This window comes from Bufo bufo, chromosome 11 (genome assembly GCF_905171765.1).
Source record: "Bufo bufo chromosome 11, aBufBuf1.1, whole genome shotgun sequence".
NCBI classification, from domain to species: domain Eukaryota; kingdom Metazoa; phylum Chordata; class Amphibia; order Anura; family Bufonidae; genus Bufo; species Bufo bufo.
Window position 1 is genome coordinate 40,284,742 of NC_053399.1, and position 14,807 is coordinate 40,299,548.

Below are 14,807 nucleotides of genomic sequence, written 5' to 3' on the forward strand. Positions count from 1 at the left end.
CACCTCACATTACAGGGCTGTACCCCCATATATGGACCTCACATTACAGGGCAGTACCCCCATATATGGACCTCACATTACAGGGCAGTACCCCCATATATGCACCTCACATTACAGGGCTGTACCCCCATATATGGACCTCACATTACAAGGCAGTACCCCCATATATGGACCTCACATTACAAGGCAGTACCCCCATATATGAACCTCACATTACAGGGCTGTACCCCCATATGTGGACCTCACATTACAGGCTGAACCCCAACATATCTGTTGTTCCCTCACCTCAAAAATTCGACTTCTGACTGGGATATGGGAGCGGCTAAACTGCAGACAGGGAAACTTGCGGTAAACTCCAGACGTGCTTGCCGCCATCTGATAAGGCCTCTAGCTCTGCAGCACGTCTGCACACACAGCTCCTCCTCCTTCACAAGCTCCTGCAGTCTGGGTTTATAAGCACTTCCCACACTTGACCATGTGACCATGAAGGAGCATGTGACCAGTGACGTCACAGACCTCGTTCTAACAACTCCACTCTAGCATCTACCATGGCGGGGGTGGATATCAGAGGTAAGTGACTGTCTGCGTTTTATCTTCTCTTTAGTGAGGGGCAGCTGATACATACAAGGGGTGAGGTCAGCGGCTGTGCCTTGTAATGACGCCTTCTGCCGCTCTGTGGCGCTGTGTTATACAGGGTTTCAGCTGACAGCTCCTACTGGATCCCCTAGTTCTGCAGTAACAGGGGGAGATCTAGTGGATCCCAGGATCTGTATATTAGAAAGTCATGATCCACACTGCCCCATAACAGTGCAGGCTCAGTACCCCCCGGCTGGATCCAGTTCATTTCTGTGGGGTGTGCCCTGTTACTGAGAAGGAGGACCCCTCATTGGGGTTATTCAAGATCTCTGCTGACAGCCATTGAATAGGAGCCTTTATTGATGATGCTGAGACCTGGTCATGTGGCTTGTTAGGTTTTTTTTCACACTGCAGAATTTTCAGCCAGATTTCGGCACTTATTCAGCAACAAAATGTGTGAAATTCACCCCAAAACCATGCCTCGTTGGTGTCAACTGGAAATCCATGCGGTAGCCTGCACGCTTACAGATTTGAAATCCACATGTCAGTTCTTGTTATGGAAACTGTGCGGGCCGGCGACGTGCTAATTAGGGCCAGATCTGAGTGCGGATTCGGCACATGTCAAACTGGAAATCTGCGGCAGAGGATCTGATGGGAAGATCAGCTGTCTGAACAGGCCCTCAAGGCCTCAATTATAGTGTTAAGCGAACTTGTGTTTTAAGTTCGAGTTATCGAAGAATCGCGTTATGGATTCCGCTACCACGGACCATAACCGAATTTAGAATCCATAACGCGATTCTTCGATAACCTGAACTTTAGACGCCGAACTTAAAACACAAGTTCGCTCAACACTAGTCATGCACATGACCGTTGTTCTGGTCCGCATACGAGCCACAGTTTTTGCGGCTCGGATGCGGACCCATTCACTTCAATGGGGCCGCAAAACATGCGGACAGCACTCTGTTCCGTGGTCCGCAAAAAATATATATAACCTGTTCTATTCTTGTCTGTTTTGCGGACAAGAATAGGCAGTTATATTAACGGCTGTCCGCGCCTTTCTGCAAATTGCGGAATTTACACGGACGCCATCCGTGTTTTGCGGACCGCAAAACACACAACGGTCATGAGGCCTAAAGGACAGTTCTAAGGCCCCTTTCACACGGGCGAGTATTCCGCGCGGATGCGATGCGTGAGGTGAACGCATTGCACCCGCACTGAATACCGACCCATTCATTTCTATGGGGCTGTTCACATGAGCGGTGATTTTCACGCATCACTTGTGCGTTGAGTGAAAATCGCAGCATGCCCTATATTGTGCGTTTTTCACGCAACGCAGGCCCCATAGAAGTGAATGGGTCTGCGTGAAAATCGCAAGCATTCGCAAGCAAGTGCGGATGCGGTGGGATTTTTACGCACGGTTGCTAGGAGACGATCGGGATGGAGACCCAATCATTATTATTTTCCCTTATAACATGGTTATAAGGGAAAATAAAAGCATTCTGAATACAGAATGCAACGTAAAATAGAGCTGGAGGGGTTAAAAAATAAAATAAAAAATTTATCTCACCTTAGTCCACTTGATCGCATAGCCGGCATCTCCTTCTGTCTCCTTTGTTGAATAGGACCTGTGGTGAGCATTAATTACAGTTACAGGACCTGTGGTGACGTCACTCCGGTCATCACATGATCTTTTACCATGGTGATGGATCATGTGATGACCGGAGTGACGTCATCAAAGGTCCTATTCCTGTAATGAATGCTCACTACAGGTCCTATTCAACTAAGGAGACAGAAGGAGATGCCGGCTATGCGATCAAGTAAACTAAGGTGAGATAAAATTTATTTATTTATTTTTAACCCCTCCAGCGCTATTGTACTATGCATTCTGTATTCAGAATGCTATTATTTTCCCCTATAACCATGTTATAAGGGGAAATAATACAATCTACAGAACACCGATCCCAAGCCCGAACTTCTGTGAAGAAGTTCGGGTTTGGGTACCAAACATGCGCAATTTTTCTCACGCGAGTGCAAAACGCATTACAATGTTTTGCACTCGCGCGGAAAAATCGCGGGTGTTCCCGTAACGCACCTGCACATTTTCCCGCAATGCCCGTGTGAACCCAGCCATAGAACACATGACTGGGAAGGATTCTCATTCTGAGAAAGGAAACAGAAAAGGCACCCATTCAGTGACAGCAAGCAGAGATGTAATTTTAAAGTAGATTAGAAGAAGGAATGAGCATGTGGCTGGCTGGTCGGATGTGGACCCTTTCATTTCAATAAGGCCACATCCGTATGTCCGTCCTGCGGCCCCGCTAAAAAAATAGAACTTCTTCTTGTCTGCTTTATGGATAAGAATAGGCATTGTTCCAATGGGGCTGCAAAAAAAAAAAAGGATGCAACGTGGACGTCATCCTTTTTTTTTGCGGACAGCAAAATACATACAGTCGTGTGAATGCCGCCTTATGCCTCATTCACACGTCAGTGTTCGGTCAGTGATTTCCATCAGTGATTTTGAGCCAAAACCAGGTGCGGCTCTAAACACAGACCAGGGGCAGATCTTTCCCTTATACCTTATGTCTATAGAGGCTCCACAACTGGTTTTGTCTCACAATCACTGATGGAAATCACTGACCAAACACTGACGTGTGAATGAGGCTTTGCGCTGCGGCTCAGATCAAGGCTAGCAGATGTTGCTCTCTTACCCATGAGGCTTTGCTGTTGTTCTTCCAGATAACTTACTCAGCATCTCCTGGGTGGACAGCTCCTGGATCCCCATATTAAATACGGGGACTGTGCTGGACTATTTCTCGGAGAGGAGTAACCCCTTCTACGACAGGACCTGCAATAATGAGGTGGTTAAGATGCAGAGGTTAACACTGGAGCATCTGAAGTAAGTTCTGCTGGGGGCTGTATGATGACGTTGGCATTTTGTTATGGGCACACAGTGATGCCCTCTCCTGCCGTACACAACATGGAAGGCGCTTTCTACACCCCCCATTGATGTGGCCAGACATGGCGAGCCGGCAGCGTTTAGCCCTGAAGCTTCACTATCACGCCTGCTCTGCTTTACTGATTGGACGGGTTTCGTTATGGAATGAGTCTGCGGTGGAGCTGCTGCGGATGGTCACTTCAGGGACCACTTATTTGTGGGGAAACAAGTGGTGGGGATATACACGTCATCAGGTCCCGCTATCACCTGACATGTCTGCTTTAGTAACTACTTGTGTTCCCCAGGCAATGACCATTCTGGAGCATCTATTCTTAGGACTCTTTGCTGTGTTATTCCTCTCTTATTCCTCCTGGATATTTAGGAATAAAATGACAGGTGTTATCATTCCCCTTGTCAAATGGGTGCATCCTTACCGAATGACTGGCCGACTGTGCAGGGACACCCCCACCTAGCGACACCCAGTTGTCACTTATATTCTTATTTTCAGGAGGAATAATGGTCCAACACACAGAGGACAGGTCTTCGTGCATAAGACACACTATGTTTTATTACTTGTGCTTATAAAGTATTAGCATGGCAATACCTTAAAGGGGTTGTTCATCTTTGGGGGAATGGGGTGGCAGGAGACGGTCTACTAGACCCATCCCCGTGTGGCCAGACCTGGGTGGGGAAGCATACTTCCCTGCTCCCTGTCGCTGGGTTCCTGCTCCTTCGGTCCCCCACTGCTGCCGCCTCACTCTGGTCCCCGCCTGTCAGCATCCTATTTAATGTGGGCCACATGGCCTCTGCAGCCAATGACTGGCTGCAGCGGTGATGTCTCCCCCATGCATCACTTGGCCTAGTGAGGGGGTCACATCATTGCTGCGGCCAGTCATTGGCTGCAGCGGGCTTTTGACCTTCATCATACAGGATTTTGATAAGCGTTGGAGCGAAGGAATCGGAACCCAGTGGCGTGGAGCAGGTAAATATGCCCCCCCAAAGATGAACAACCCCTTTGAAGGAACACACTATGTATTTCCGTTGCGGGGTCTGAGGTGGTGGTGCATGACATAGGGATTCTCTTAGGACCCCCGTATTATGCTCCACCCCTTCAGGCCCTGCAATAGGCATAACACAATTATCCATTTAGCCTGGTGTGTGCCACTAAAGTGAAGCTGATGTTTAAACTGTGCAGAATTACTTGGAGCTGCTCCTATCCCCTGCAGACCTGTAAGTACAGTACACAGCAGCGCTCATGGCCGCGGTACTCTGCGGACCCAGACGGAAGTAGCGTGCATGCAGTCACAGACTCCGGCCCCCGTTAATGTGCACTCTACTGATGGGTCTGCAGGATATAAAGGCAGAGGAGTCGGACGTCTCCACAGGTTATTCTAAAAATGCTTCCATGGCTAAAGGGAACTACATGGATCCTCCAATGAAGACGTGAACATGTCCTTAAATGCATATCCTAACTCTGTGTTATGTCCGTATTCTAGTCAGATGGTCGGCGTGGAGTACATTTTGCTGCATGCACAAGAGCCCATACTGTTCATCATAAGAAAGCAGCAGCGGCAGTCGCCTACACAGGGTGAGATATCATATACTGAATGACTGTAGGTTAAAGGGATTTTATAAGTTATAGATATTGATGACCTGCAGTAACCTTACCTGAGCTGCAGTAACCCGGCATGGCCACTACACAGTAGGTGGAGCTGTCTGCTCTGGTGTTGGCAGCTGCTGTGTACAAGCTGATTGGTGGGGGTGCCGGGTGTCAGTCGATCTACTTGATGCAGTGTATGTTTTATGTCGATCTACCTTACAGGTATACCTGATCTGAGGACCCCCATCTATAGGCCAGAGCAGAGGACATCTTTGAGAAGGAGCGGTGTAAAGCTTAAAGGGGTATTCCCTTGTGGGACATTGGTGGTATATCGCTAGGATATGTAATCAGTGTCAGATAGGAGTGAGCTCCAGAGGTCGGACCCGCACCTATCTCTAGAACGGGGCCCCCAATGTAAAGCAAACCCCACATTCACGGCTTCCTCTCTATTCACGGCTTTCTCTCTATTCACGGCTTTCTCTCTATTCACGGCTTTCTCTCTATTCACTGCCATGGGACTCCCGAAAAAATTTCAGTGCGCTCTCTAGGCTTTTTTCAGAACTCTCATAGCAGTGAATGGAGAGCAAGTTGTGCATGTGTGGTTTGCTGTCCTTTACATTGGGGGTCCTGTTCTAGAGTTAGGATTGAGTTCCAGAGGGGGGACCCTCACCTACCTGATACCGATGGCATATCCTAGTGATATGCCACCAAGGTCCCAGATAGGAATACCCCTTTAAGCTTTTACACAGCTCCCTCTAAAAGATGGCCTCTGCTCTGGAATCTATAGATAGATGAGAGCCTCTAGTAATACAACATTGTCTAATTATTAAACTAAAAGAAAAATTTTTACATACCGTGAGCACCTTGTTACAAACAATGGCTGACCTGATCGGTTTCTCTTTGCAGCTATACCACTGGCTGACTACTACATCATAGCAGGCGTCATCTACCAGGCCCCCGACCTCGGATCTGTCATCAACTCCAGAACAGTAAGATCCGGATATGTCACCCAGGCGGAGTTTACTTTGGCTCTGTTGTGGCGGAGATGCTAGCACATTGTAGCAGCTCCTCTCCATTTGCTGACGGCAATGTCATTTTATAGGGAATCTGCCAGTCCGTATATAGTGGCCTCTCTGGGGGCAGCATAAATTACTGACTGTCTCGCTGATTTCCGTGCTGTCTCTGATTTGTGAAAATGTTGTCACGTAGATCCACGTGCGTGCTATCAGGCAGGGGTCCGATGTCTTCATGATCAGTGGGCTCCCCCCTGCTGACTGCCCGGCCGTGCCTGTATTGTGCCCCTCGCATCACCAATAGAACATGTTCTATTTTATTGCGGTGCGGATGGATCACGGACCCAATCAAGTTGAATAGGCCTGGAACCGTCCCAGCCGCCGCACGGATAGTGTCCGTGCATCGGGGACCGCAAGTTGCGGCCCACATGCGCGCAACGGCCGCGTGCATGAGGCCTTACTGCATAGGGAGAAAGCTGTCAATCAGCAGCCCGTCAACAATTGATAAACTGTAATTTCTACAAAACAACAACATTTTCACACAGGACGGTTCCTTTAATTTGTCCACTCTCCTGTTTATTGCATTGCTTTCCCTTGTATAGGGAACATTTTGGGAAATCCGTGTCTGTGTGGAGACTTATGGGAAGTACTCCCTGGTATGGAGACTTATTGGCAATGCTCCATGGGAAACGACTATGCAAAAAGATATCTCCCAAGGATGAGAACCATCTCGCCAGCGCCACCTATCGGAAGTGGCTCCCTCTGAGTCAAGATGCAAGTTTCCAACAAACCTTGGGATTTGACAGAGGAGACACTGCCAATAGGTGGCGCTGGCGAGATGGTTCTCTTTCTTGGGAAATCCATATATTAGAGCACAGCCTGCAGTGATGGCCAACCTCCGGCACTCCAGATGTGGTGAAAACTACCACTCCCAGCATGCTCCATTCATTTCTATGGAGTTCCAAGAAACAAGTGTACTTGGGAGTAGTGTAATTGCCTAATATAATAGTGTTTCCAGCAGCTGATATTCCGTTCATCCTCTCCCTGTGACATTGTGCAGATTCCCTTGATTCCAGCCATTTTTGGTGATACGGTGGATAGTTCATCCTTTTTATAGCAGATCCTGTGTGTTCTATTACCAGATAGTATTAGTAGTTACTATGGAGCAGTAACAGTTCTCATTTGCTCCACATGATAAGAACTCCTTACAGAATTGCTGATCCATATGTTATTTTTCCAGCTTAGTGCGATTCATGGGATCCAGTCAGCATTTGATGAGGCAATGTCTTACTGCCGCTATCATCCCTCTAAAGGCTACTGGTGGCACTTTAAAGACCAGGAGGAGAGAGGTACGTACATTATTAATATCTGGTGCAGGAGTAGTTGGTTGTCTTCTTTCTCTATATAAAGGGTTGTGCCACAAAAAATATTTAACATTTTTCAAACCAGCCCCTGGATCTGAATACTTTTGTAATTGCATGTCATTAAAAATTTTGTACAGCCAGTGAGCTAATTAATAAAATGTATCTGTATAGCGCCACCTGCTGTTTGTTCTTTTCCTTATCGCTTGGCCATTTCACGGAGGTGGTCGCATGTGCTCCGTTCAAATCTTCAACTGTTGCCAGCCATATCTTCTGTTAGAAGCTGTGGCAGTTCTAGGGAGAGAGCTGCAGCAGAAAGGGCAAGCCCCTTGAACTGTGATAGGGAAAGGACATGCCCCCTGAGCTGCCAGCTTCAATTAAATCTAGCAGAGCATTTGGAGCCGTGAATGTGGACATCTCTGGGTCCATGGGAGGTACAGGGCTGGTTCTAGCTTTGTTAGAAAGGTATCGTTGTGTACTATATGTCTGATTTTCATTATTTACATCAATCATGGCATAACCCCTTCAATGGCATAACGAATTATATAAGGGGGAGTTTGAATGGAGTGGCAGTCAAGTATGTGCCCTGTGGCTCCATCGTTCATGGTTTATGGGCCTGAGACATCCAGGTAAAGGGCTCAACCACCTCTACATTCAAACTCTATTGCAGTCAGTAGGAATTGGGCACTCGGGATTCCCATTCTAGTTACAGGTTGGGTGCCTAGCAGTGGGGCCCTCTGCAGTCAGACATTTTACCGGTCTACTAGAAGCTGGTGGATGTCTAGGTATTAATATGATGCGCCTGCTCAGCCAATCGGTGGCCTATCTCAGCCAGTGATTGGGCATTTCCTGTGTGTGGAAACGGGAGCAGGAAGTAGATAGCCATCAGAACTATCCACACTTTAGAGTGCTTTGAATTCCCCAGAGAACTATATATATATATATATATATATTTTTTTTTTTTTTCAGAAGCCGGCTTTTGCTGGTTTCAGAATTGTTGTTTCGAGTATCAAATTTTCAATACGCAATCGATACGTTTGCCTGGTATTGACCTCGATACCAGGATTTGCCTTTTTTCGATACTAGGCTTCGCTATTGCTCAATCTAGTATCAGAGAACAAGGAGCGTGCTGCTCTCAGCGTGCTCCGTGTTCTCAGCAGCACAGGAGAGAAGGAAGCCCTCTCTCCCTCCCCCCTGTGCCGCTGCCACCAATTAGGAGAGAGGGGCGAGCGCACTGCGCCACCAATGAAAGTAAATGTTTAATACAAATCCCGGAGGTGGGTGCTGGCGGGGAGCTGCGATTAGCGGCAGTTAACCCCTCAGGTGCTGCACCGGCCTCCTGTATTAAATGTTAATTATATTATCATTGGTGGCGCAGTGCGCCCTCCTCCCCAGTATTAAAATCATTGGTGGCAGTTCCGATCGGAGCCCCAGCTGTGTAATCCTGGGGCTCCGATCGGTTACTATGGCAGCCAGGACGCTACTGAAGCCCTGGCTGCCATAGTCGGCTCCCTGCTGCTGTGTGCACTATGCACAGGGCAGCAGGGAGAGTGTCAGAGTCTTTTCACAAATAAATAAATAAAAAGTGCGGCATCTGAGGGGTTAACTGCCGCTGATCTGCTGCCAGTTCCCGCCTCCTGTATTAAGGGTTAATTATCATTGGTGGCGCAGTGCGCCCTCCCCTCAACCCCCCACCCCATTAAAATCATTGGTGGCATAGTGCGCCCGCCCCTCTCAACCTCCCAGTATTAAAATCATTGGTGGCAGTGGCCACAGGGTCCCCTCCTCTTCATTGGTGGCAGTGGCAGCTTCTGATCAGAGCCCCAGCAGTGTAATCCTGGGGCTACTGAAGCCCTGGCTGCCATGGTAATCTCCCTGGTGCTGTGTGCACTATGCACAGGGCAGCAGGGAGAGTGTGAAGTCCTATTCACCCTGATAGAGCTTTATCAGGGTGAATAGGACAAGGGATGAAAAGATCCCAGGTTCTAGCCCCTAAGGGGGAAATAGTTTTTCAATTAAAAGTGTAAAAAAAACAAAAAAAAAAAACTAAAATATTAAGTATAAATCGCCCCCTTTCCCAATTTCACAAATAAAATATATAAACAATAAATAAATAAACCTATCACATATCACCACGTCAGAAAAGTCCAAAGTATTAAAATATTAAAAAAATCTATGCAGGGAACGCCGGAACAGAAAAAATAAATAAATAAAAACTGTGCGATTCGCCATTTTTTAAAATGCGGAATGCATGTGGCTTTTTTGGTTTATTTTTCGCATGGTATCGAGTATCGCAATACTTTTTTATGGTATCGAAATCGAATCAATTTTGGTATCGCAACAACTCTAATTAAGAAGTGGTTCTTGGAAAAGGGTATCGGAGAGAGGAATTAGATGAATGCAGTAGGGAGATAGAAACACATGGAGGGACATTATCAAGAAAGATAAAGATTTCCGTTTTTTCTTTCTTACACAATATAATGCACATGCCGCTTTGATTAAAAATGCAATAAAGAAGAACTAGACAGTTCTAAAGAAATTCCCAAACAACCAGATGTGATATATAAAAAAGCTCCAAGTCTCCGTACTCGGTTAGTCCATAGTTATATTTCGGATAAAGGCGCAAGGAAGGTTAAAGGAAATAAATTCACCTGGTGCGGTTTTTGCCTTCCTTGCAGAAATAGAAAAAAAGAGAATAGGAAAAGTGTACATTCAAATGAAGAAGATTTAGACCTTAAAATCAAGGGACAGTTTACCTGTGAGAGCACTGGGGTCGTCTACATGTTGGAGTGCCCATGTGGCCTCAATATGTGGGTCGAACAATGAGGAAACTAAAAGTAAGGGTCCAGGAGCATGTCAAAAATCTAAGAAAGGGGCACCAAACACATAGCGTCTCGATGCATTTTAAGATGGCACACCAAAAGGATCCGGGCGGATTACAATTCACCGGGGTGGAATTGGTGAAGCCACACTGGCGAGGTGGAAATACAGTGAAGCAAATCGATAAGCGGGAGGTAGAATGGCTCTTTTTGGATGGATACTTTGCAACCGAAGGGGATGAATGTGGAATTTGACTTACGTGAGGAGAATGGTGCCGGTTGTAAGGAGTTGAAGGAACTCTTGCAGTAGGATTCGGTGATTCAGGATTGGGTCGAGTGCAACGTGTGGTGCTGTATGACGTGGGAGCGTTTAATGAGAAGGAAGAGCTCGAGGACCGTGGATAGTAAGGGAAGGAAGCTCAGGATTGGCCCAGACTGAACATGTGAGATGTGTCATGTGGGGGGTGACGTGAGAGGAGGATCTTATGAATGAAGTTTTACCACGGGAATCGTGATGGAGAATAAGGTGTGTTTTAGATTAGTACAACAAATGAGGTTTATATTAGCAAATTGGTATTATTTATGGTTTTAGATATTTGTATTTAGATATGAAATAAGGAATTGTTTTATGTATATGTGTACGAAATAATGAGTTATATGTGAGATGACGATGTACGTAGGTGGGTGTATACTTACCTATGAGTTTAAAAGACCGCCCCGGAATGGGTGGGTCAGATGCCCCTGACAAAGCTTTTTGGAGCGAAACCTGTGTCAGGTGTTTTATCTTTCTGTACACTGCTTGTTATCGAACTGAGTTTGTGAGTATAATAAATCCTTTTAACTCAAGGTGCTTCACTATTGTCACAACCTTTTCACAGAAGCTTGGATGAAGGAGAGAGGGAGGCTTCGTGTGGCTTGAATGCTTTCCCATGTCCAATTTTTCTGAATGGTTCTGGCGCAGGAACTTTCTACCGTGCTCTCCTGAAGCAGCGCGGTCCAACCAAAAACGCAACGTGAGATCCTATTCACCCTAATAGAGCTCTATCAGGGTGAATAAGACCAGGGATCAAAAGATCCCAGGATCTGGGAAATAGTTATTAAATAAAAAGTAAAAAAAAAATAATAAATTTTTATATTAAGTATAAATCAACCCCTTTCCCAATTTTACATATAAAATATATAAACAATAAATAAAAATATCACATATCGCCACGTCTGAAAAGTCCAAACTATTAAAATATAAAAAAATTGTCCTATGCGGTGAATGCCGTAACAGAAAAAAATGCGCAATTCGCCATTTTTTTTGTCACCTTTCCCCCCCCAAAAAAATAGGATCGGATTGTTCTATTATGGGCCAGACGTTCCATAAAATGCGGAATGCACACAGCTTTTTTTGGTGTTTTTTATTTTTTCCGCGTGGTATCGAGTATCGCAATACTTTTTTATGGTATCGAAACCGAATCAAAATTTTTGGTATCGAAACAACCCTAGAGTAGAGTGTGATGTACGACCTCCCACAAGTGTACATTTTAGATTATCCAAAACGACATTGCAGAATGCACAGAATCGGATCTATTTCTTGGGTTCATGCCGTCCGTATTTGTACTTTTCATTACAGACAAAGCCAAACCAAAGGCTAAAAAGAAGGAAGAGGCCAGCTCCTTCTTCCAGAGGCAGAGGGTGGACGCGTTACTTCTAGAACTCCGGCAGAAATTTCCTCCAAAGTTTATTCAGGTGAGTTCAAAACGTGTCAAGAGGTGTAACCTGTCTGGACACATACGGCCATATACCCGTTCACTCTATCGTACCGAACATGTTCTGACCTCTGCCGTGTCTGTCCCCCCCCCCCCCCCCCCCCCCCCCCCCCCCGGCTCGGAGGCGCCAGGTCTTGCACCCTCTAACCACTCTTGGCTGTAATGTCTCCTGTGCTATGTAAAACATATGCTAAGTGGCTGGAGTACCCCTTTAAACCAATATCAACATTGCATTGCCTATTGTAGCTCTCCAATGTTTACCAATAATAAGAATAATCTATTTTCTGGTTCTGACTTTATTTTTATTATTGCAGCAAAAAACTGGGGAGAAACCAGTACCTGGTAAGTGTTTGTTCCCCTATTCATGAGGTGTGGGTGGAGAATATTATATATTAAGGGGGTTCTCCTATCTGGATGGATTAGATTGATGCACCACCAGCTCTTAGGTTTCCCATAGACTGTAATAACACTGGACCCCTGAGTGCCCGTCCCAGGTACTCACTAATCTGACTTATCCTCTACCCTATGAGTAGCTGACACATATTTGAGATGGGGGAACTCTCTGGGCTTAAAGGGGTTCTGCAGTTTTTTTAAACTGATGGTCTATCCTCTGGATAGATCATCAGCGGGGGTCCGACACACGGGACCCTCGCCGATCAGCTGTTTGAGAAGGCAGCGGCGCTGGCAGTAGCGCCACGGCCTTCTTGCTGTTTACTGCAGGCCCAGTGACATCATGACTAGTATCACTGGCCTTGGCGGGGCTAAGCTCTGTTCACTTGAACTGCATCAGGCCATTGATACTAGTCGTGACGTCACTGGGCCTGCGGTAAACAGCGAGAAGGCCGCGGCACTACTGCCAGCCCCTCTGCCTTCTCAAACAGCTGATCGGCGGGGGTCCCGGGTGTCGGACCCCCGCCGATCAGATGCTGATGATCTATCCAGAGAATAGATCATCAGTTTAAAAAAAACTGCAGAACCCCTTTGAAGGTAGAAATACATTTATTAACAAAAATTCTGCTTCATCTTCTTTTAGTGGATCAAATAAAAAAAGAACCCGAGCAACCGACTGAAACCATAAAACAAGAGGAAAAGGAGCCGGTTAAAGCTCCGCCCGGAGGTACCCCCAAAGGTCCCCCAGAGAAGAGAATGAGACTGCAGTAGAAGAGGACCCTCCGAAAAGAGTGGCGGGTTCTTACCCTTCCATGTGGACGTTGTACATAGCTGGATACATGCACCATGGTCAATACCTCTAGATGCCAGCCCTGCCAGCTGGTGGAGGGGACATCTTTGTGACAGAGACTGTAAGAAGGGGAATGCATTGGTTTTGTAATTTTTATAGTTATGTATAATTATATAAAGTGACTCCCTCTGTGTGTGACCATTGTCCTTGTCGGGGAAAGCAGAATTCAGGATTATTAGGACCACACAGAAGAGGGCGGCCCACAGCAAGGGTTATAATAGGTTAGTGTCCTTTATGTAAAAAATTAACTCAGGTTGTGGGTGTAGATGAGCTTCCCACAGTGCTATGTGCTGCAAGATCAGCCAGACATGTAACTGCCTACTACACCCTTCCATGAAAACTAAACCCACTACCACCCCCATCATCTACTTGCTGTCTACTGCCGTACAGCTTTGATATGACAAGCAGTGGACTCCGCCTAGCCTGCTTGTGGATTGGGAGCCCACATGGGTCTGACATCACGACCTTTGGGGGGGATTCTAACAGAGTGGATCATGATTGTGATGTCAGAGGAAATACCGTCTCCACAGAGGCGTTATTTATATCGGGATAACCCCTTTAAGATTGGTGCCATTTCCAAGCTCTTTGTCTACAGGCAATGACCGATCCATCTAACAATGCTGTGATGTGGTAGGCCTGCTCGCTGTCGCCCCCCAGTGGGCAAAATATTATAGGTCACCAGACCAGAGGGCGGCTGTCCTGGAAGTAAATAGCGCTCTGAACCATGACTGTAAGGGCGCATTCACATGACCGTAGTATTTTGCGGATCCACACGGATACCGGCTGTGTGCGTTCAACAATTTTAGGGCCACAACTATAATAGAAAATGCCTATTCTTGCGGACAAGAAAAGGACATGCTCTATCTTTTTTTTTGCAGGGCCACGGAATGGAACTATGGATGCAGACAACACACTGTGTGCTGTCCCCGTCTTTTGCCCCCCCCATTGAAATGAATGGGTCCGCATCCGTTCCGCAAAATTGCAAAAGGAATACGGACTCATTCAAACGGCCCTAAGTGCACCACCTGCCCATGCAGTGGAGTGGTCCCTAGTCCAGCTGCAGGAATGACATGAATTGAGGGGGTTGTTTTAAATGCTGGGTGCAGCAGCTGCACATATCAAACTTAACCCCTTCTTGACGCAGCGATTTACTGTTTTTACATTTTAGTTTTTTTGTTTACCTGCCTTGGGGCTTATTTTTTGTGTGACAAGTTGCACTTTCTAATGTCAGCATTTAATATTGCATACAGTGTAGTGGTAAACTGGAAAAAAAAATCCAAATGGGGGGGAAAAAAAACAACGCAATTCCTCTACAGTTTAATGGGTTGTGATTTTACGGCGATCACTATGTGGTGAAACTGACTTGTGCTCTTCATTCTGCAGGTCAGTACGATTGAGGCGATACCGCATATGTATAGTTTTTCTTTTTTTCTCCAACCCATACATAAATTTTTTTAAAATCTGTTTTTATAAATTTTTCAGTAACCTGCATCAGTTGCGTCTTACAAT

The 14,807-nt window shown here is 46.3% G+C and overlaps 1 protein-coding gene across 1 annotated transcript; it reads left to right on the forward strand.

Annotated features, from left to right (window-relative positions):
* The first annotated feature begins 479 nt into the window (after nt 1-479).
* MED6 (mediator complex subunit 6) lies at nt 480-14,140 on the forward strand. Its single transcript, XM_040412315.1, has 8 exons — nt 480-570; nt 3,313-3,472; nt 5,008-5,099; nt 6,018-6,100; nt 7,365-7,473; nt 11,923-12,038; nt 12,373-12,400; nt 13,092-14,140. The coding sequence occupies exons 1-8, from the start codon at nt 549-551 to the stop codon at nt 13,217-13,219; spliced, it is 738 nt and encodes a 245-aa protein (XP_040268249.1). The 5' UTR covers nt 480-548; the 3' UTR covers nt 13,220-14,140.
* The last annotated feature ends 667 nt before the right edge of the window (nt 14,141-14,807 follow it).

Bases quoted from the DNA above. Each gene is read 5' to 3' on its own strand.
- MED6 (XM_040412315.1), top strand. From the start codon at position 549: ATGGCGGGGGTGGATATCAGAG. The intron at 6,101-7,364 runs GTAAGATCCGGA...TTATTTTTCCAG, and splicing joins CTGTCATCAACTCCAGAACA to CTTAGTGCGATTCATGGGAT. The intron at 12,039-12,372 runs GTGAGTTCAAAA...TTATTATTGCAG, and splicing joins TTCCTCCAAAGTTTATTCAG to CAAAAAACTGGGGAGAAACC.